The sequence below is a fragment of the Monopterus albus genome, unplaced genomic scaffold (assembly GCF_001952655.1).
Source record: "Monopterus albus unplaced genomic scaffold, M_albus_1.0 scaffold207.1, whole genome shotgun sequence".
NCBI classification, from domain to species: Eukaryota; Metazoa; Chordata; class Actinopteri; order Synbranchiformes; family Synbranchidae; genus Monopterus; species Monopterus albus.
The window spans coordinates 739,188-745,139 of record NW_018128087.1 but is presented as its reverse complement, the minus strand read 5'-3'; the positions used below and the strand labels follow the sequence as shown (position 1 = coordinate 745,139).

At 44.4% G+C, this 5,952-nt stretch overlaps 1 protein-coding gene across 2 annotated transcripts in view; it reads right to left on the bottom strand.

Moving 5' to 3' along the window:
• The window catches only part of hrasa (HRas proto-oncogene, GTPase a), a 19,728-nt gene that overhangs the window by 1,463 nt on the left and 12,313 nt on the right, over positions 1-5,952 (bottom strand). The window contains exons 2-5 of one of the 2 annotated variants that reach the window (XM_020618574.1): positions 5,169-5,309; positions 3,539-3,717; positions 1,840-1,999; positions 1,005-1,129 (exon numbers count right to left, since the gene is read on the bottom strand). In XM_020618574.1, coding sequence (XP_020474230.1) covers positions 1,010-1,129; positions 1,840-1,999; positions 3,539-3,717; positions 5,169-5,279 — 570 coding nt within the window. In that variant the 5' untranslated portion in view covers positions 5,280-5,309 and the 3' untranslated portion in view covers positions 1,005-1,009. Of the gene's footprint in view, positions 1-1,004; positions 1,130-1,839; positions 2,000-3,538; positions 3,718-5,168; positions 5,313-5,952 lie in introns of both variants that reach the window. The other variant, XM_020618573.1, reaches the window with a different exon arrangement.

The window sequence follows — 5,952 nt, the reverse complement described above, 5'->3', positions numbered from 1 at the left end:
AGCATGATGTTTCCACCCCCATGCTTCACGGTTGGGATGGTGTTCTTGGGATTGTACTCATCCTTCTTTTCCTCCAAACACAGCGAGTGGAGTTTATACCAAAATGTTCTATTTTGGTCTCATCTGACCACATGACCTTCTCCCATGCCTCCTCTGGATCATCCAGATGGTCTTTGGCAAACTTCAGACAGGCCTGGAAATGTGCTGGCTTGAGCAGAGGGACTTTGCGTGCGCTGCAGGATTTTAAGCCATGACGGTGTCGTGTGTTACTAATGGTAACCGTTCAGATTGCGGTCCCAGCTCTCTTCAGGTCATTGACCAGGTCCTCCCGTGTAGTTCTAGGCTGATCCCTCACCTTTCTCAGGATCATTGATACTCCACGAGGTGAGATCTTCCATGGAGCCCCAGTCCGATAGAGATTGACAGTCATCTTGAATTTCTTCCATTTTCTAACAATTGCGCCAACAGTTGTTGCCTTCTCACAAAGCTGTTTGCCTATTGTCCAATTGTACAATCTTGTCCCTAGTGTCCTTAGACAGCACTTTGGTCTTGCCCATAGTGGAGAAGTTGGAGTCTGATAGATTGAGTGTGTGGACAGGTGTCTTTTATACAGGTAACGAGTTCAAACAGGTGTAATTAATACAGGCAATGAGTGGAGGATAGGAGGGCTTCTTAAAGACAAACTAACAGGTCTGTGAGAGCCAGAATTCTTGATGGTTGGTAGGTGATCAAATACTTATTTCATGCAATAAAATGGAAATAAATTATTTAAAAATCTAACAATGTGATTTTCTGGATTTTTTGTAGATTCTGTCTCTCACAGTTGAGGTGTACCTACGATGAAAATTACAGATCTGTCCATTCTCTGTAAGTGGGAAAACCTGAAAAATCGGCAGTGTATCAAATACTTATTTGCCCCACTGTATGAATTTCAAAAAATAAGACTTTCCATATTACTCTGTATACTAGCTGTCAAAGAAAAAAAAAAGAACAAATCTCTCAACCTGCATCACGACACCACACAGCGACAGCTCATACAGTCCTGACCACTCTCGTCAGGTGGGTTCAGCTTCCTCAACTTATGCTGTCTGATCTCCCTAACCAGCGTGTAGAAGGCATCTTCTACTCCCTATAAAACACACAAAAGTTACAGAAGGATGAGTACTTAAACAGTGTATGCACTCCTTATAAATGACATCAAACCTCTCAGCTGTACTTACCATTGAGAGGCTGTGCAACATTACCATAGCAACACTGCTCATTTAAGTTGGCGTTAATCAAAAAAATCATAATGGCAAAAAAGAAGTCATTACTTAATTCTTTAGTTTGAATGACAGATATTCGGCGGGGTTAATGATGAATGTGAGAGTCTGTGTGTACCTACATAAAGTGTGACAGTGAGTCAGAGATAGTGGGAGCTGTGTGACAACTAGTCCTTCTAAGGCCTTTCAAATACTGTAGCTCTGTTCTCAAGCTAAGGTAACCTGGCTATGAGTCATTGCCTGCGGCATGATAAAATGTTCCCAGCGACGCAGACCACATCTTACCATGGGAAATTCACTGTTCTTCATGTGCATGAGTACACATGTAAAAGTTAAGAGTCCGTACAAGAATACCACTGTAACTTGCCGACTACGATGTGTTGCAGCACTGTGGGGCTTAATATCTGAGTTTTGAAGCTGTGTAAGGGACAGGGGGAATATATGTTTTTTCAAGTTATTGTAAATGTGTAAGTTGATAAAGTATATTTTAAATGCAAGAAAAAGAGAAACACAACAGCTTTCTTCCATGGCAATGCATCTACAGTATGTGGGTATGCGCTTCTTGGTCACTGCATACCTGTCGTGTCTTAGCAGAGGTCTCGATATATGGGATGCCATAGGAGCGAGCGAGTTCCTGGGCTTGTCTTGTGTCCACTGTACGTGCTGGGAGGTCACATTTGTTGCCCACAAGCACCATGGGAACATCATCTGAGTCCTTTACACGTTTAATCTGTTCTCTGTGAATTGACAAAGATGGAAACTGCAACAGATGACATTTATTTGCAAAACTTTGCATGTTTGCACTATTTCCTTAACCATGTATGCAGTCAGCCTGACATCTCTCTTGTGTGGGATCCTCCCTACTTAACAAACAACAGCAGCTCCATCACTAGGGAGCCTATCACCCAGGGAGCTCTAGGACCCTGAGGAAGAGCCAGAGCTCTGCCGGTGTTGGGCTGTGCTGCACTGCTGAAGGAGAGAGGTGGAGAGGAAGGGAGGGAGGGGGAGGGGGAGGGATGGACAACAGGCAGGCAGCAAACAGCATTACCTCATCACTACAGCAGCCAGCGCCAAACACCAGGCAGTCGGGAGGAAGTCAGTGAGGGCAGGTCAGATCAATCAGCTCTGCCCTTCTTCTTCCTGAGCCACAGTAGAGCAGCATGCATCCACTACAGTCTGCAGTCAACACTCCTAATTCTGCTTATGTGGCCACACTTGCTGAGTCTTGATATCACAGCCAACATATTACACTGTTCAGACCATGGACTTCTTGTGTGCTGTTGAGGCAGGTATTTCAAGTTTAACAGATGTATTAAAAATGCCAGTAAACACCAAAAGCAGATATAATCTTATCTACCGGGTTCATTCCTGACTATGGAATAATATTGCTGGCTAGGTGCCCAGTTATAGGCAGGTGCCAAGTGGTGTCAGCATGTAGCAACTGTAGAGAAGTTTTACAAAAACACCTCAGACTACCTTTGCCTGTAAAAGAGACAACAGAGCTTTAAATTCCTCAGCAGCTCTAACAGCCAGACATAGATCCATGCATGCTTTCACAAGCGGCTCAACAGTTTAACAGTGATGCCAGCAGCTGTGTTAAAGCCAGGCCCAAACAAGGGCTGAACTGCAGTGACAGCTAGCCAAACAAATGTGTGATTAATAAACTCAAAAGCCTTGCCAAACTGTAGAGGAGATGGCAAAGTTAATATGCAGCCTCTTTTACTTGCCACATGCAAGACAGGCAAGTAGGTGTCTAATGTGATGAGAAAGATATAGTGTGGCAAAGAGAGAACTGTGTCATCTCCAGCTGAATCTCTTCTCCTCCCTGCCTTTCTCCTTCTCTGTCCTTGGGAGCACTACCTCTCCCTGCTCTTCTAATTGAGTCAGGATCAGTTTCACTGGCATCGTGCTGTAATCCTCCAGTTGGGGGCTAAGCTTTCTTTAGCCGTGTTAAACGCTACAGCATGACATCACCCCACTACTGCAGAGAGCTGGCATGCACATGTCCACACCCCTCTCCCCCCCCAGACCTCGTGAAAATCCTTGCAACACACACTGTATACCTCGTGAAAATCCTTGCAACACACACTGTATATACAAATACATAGAAGCTCAGAAGGGAACTATCACATTGTTCGGTGTATAAACCCCACCCTGACTGGTCTATGACCTGGCCAGCATTTACACAAGAGCACACCAGTAGGTCACAACATTCTCAATATCACTTCCACTATTTGTGATGCCATATGCGCTCCATCTTTCCTTGAAACACACACCTGTACTGGTGAATGTCCTCAAAGGACTTGGTGTTGTTGATGGCGAAGACACAGAGGAAGCCCTCCCCTGTCCTCATGTACTGGTCCCTCATGGCGCTGTACTCCTCCTGACCTGCAGTGTCCAAGATGTCCAGCAGGCAGGTCTCCCCATCAATCACAACTTGTTTCCTGTATGAATCCTGCAGCAAAAAAGGGAGAAACACATGAAACATGACCAGGGGGGATTTGAACTGTGGGTCCATCATCATTAACACTGAGGATGTCACACCCTTGGTCACTCAGTGCTAAGCAGCACGTGCATACACACAGACAGGGCTATAATGTTGATTGACCATGCATTAACTGATATCTATTATTGATTCCCTTTGCACTTCCAGGTCAAATGAACATGAAGAGTTCAGAGGTGCAGGGTGTCAAAGCTAATGTTTTGCCTTCCAACACACAGCCACAAAAATGTGGAGTGCTGTCCCTTTGTTTGTTAGAGCATAGGAGCCAGGAATGCAAATACACAAAAAGGACATTGTCTGGCCAGAAGCGGGCGTGGTGAGAAAGAGAGGGAGAAAGTGGAGACAGAGGCAGAAAAAGAGAGGAAAAACGGTCTCAATGGCTGCCCTCTCTTATGTCTGCAGTGTCTTACTTTCACAAAAATTGAAGAATTCCAAAGCAAATATTTCTTCTTAAGACAAAATGAAGATTTTCTTCCAAGACTGACCATTTGGAGAATTTCAAATAATTAAATTAAGTTGGTTTAGACCAGTGTTACTCAAATAGGGGGGCACGGAGCGATGCCGGGGGGGGGTGCGTGTGACCCCGGGAGAGACGGAGATAATGAGACAAACGTAAGTCTCCCGAAAGCTAAGATGAGGAATTATGACGAAGCGTATGTAGCGCTTGGCTTCACTGTGACTAAGGTGGGAGACGAGGAAAGACCGGTATGATTACTGTCTAAAAATGTTGGCAGCGAACAGCATGAAGCCAAATAAATTAAGGCGTCACTTAAAGACATTACACCCCAATCACGCTGATAAGCCGCTTGAGTTTTTTCAGCGAAAACGTATCAAATGGTCAAAAAATGTTTACAGTTTAAATAAGGATTGAATTTTTAAAAAAAATTCAGACAAATTGATTTTAAGTCTTTTCTGTTACAGACTAAAAATCAATGTTAATAAAGTTATTCTTTGTTGTAAGTTGATCTATATTTCTTTTTTGTTTTCTTTAATGTTAATAAGGACACAATGTTATGCAGAGGTGTACTTATAACAATTTTATAGACAAATGATACTATTTACAGTCGCGGCGGAGGGTTGGGGGGCGTGAAATGTTTACTTCTTCCTAGGGGGGGCGTAACAGAACATAATTAGCAGCACTGGTTTAGACCGAGCTGTCATCTTGGCATGGTCCACACAATATTGTTCAGCTGTGACTGTGGGACTGGACATTTGTATGAAATGTGTCAGTAATGAATGCGCTTCTACCACATAGTCTAGGTGTAAAAGTGATGGGCAGGTAAAGCCTGTTTGTAAAACAATGTACTCAACGCTTCAATACCTTCCCACCCTAAAAACAACAACAACAACAACAACAACAACAACAACAAGTAATGTGTAGAACATAGAGAAGAGAGCCATACCTCTATGGTGGGGTCATATTCATCCACAAAGTGGTTCTGGATGAGCTGGATGGTGAGTGCACTCTTGCCCACGCCTCCAGCTCCCACCACCACCAGCTTATACTCCGTCATCTTTGCCACTGCCACTCACCACACACGCTGCTGCTGGAGAGAAGAAAGCAGGCAGAGAAAGGTGCAGGTTGGTACACTGACAAAAAGCATCCCCAATTACCAGGACCACTGACGCACACAGAGCTTTGACATGCTATTCTCTGCCACTGGACTGCCATGACGCGCACCACAACCAGCGGTACAGACAAAACATACATATTACTGCCCACTGGTGAGAAACATTTGTGGTTGTGTGTGGGTGTTGGAGAGAGTGTGTGTGTGTGTGTAGTGGGGGCAGTGGCTGAGACCCTCAAAGGGGAATGTGAAAAATGTGCTGAAGGTACTCAATGTTCCAGTGCTCTCACCACTCAGTGTGAGCAGCAGAGAGTGTATATGAGAGGGCGTGCTAAGAGACAGTGAGGGAGAAAAAGGAGGGGCATGATGCTTGCAGACGGAGCCTCATCACTGATGCCTAGCTTTGAACCCAAGGTGAGAGACACGACCCAAAATGTAAAACCAGGACAATGACAAAAGCATGCAAGCACCAAAAGAATTAAAATGTATAAAAAGTGAAATATCTTTGAGAATCTGCACATATTTTACTTTTCAACAATATACACTAGGCTATTGCCATGAACCATTTCTTGTTGGTTTGCCTTGGTCTATCCCAGTGTTACTCAAATAGGGGGGCACG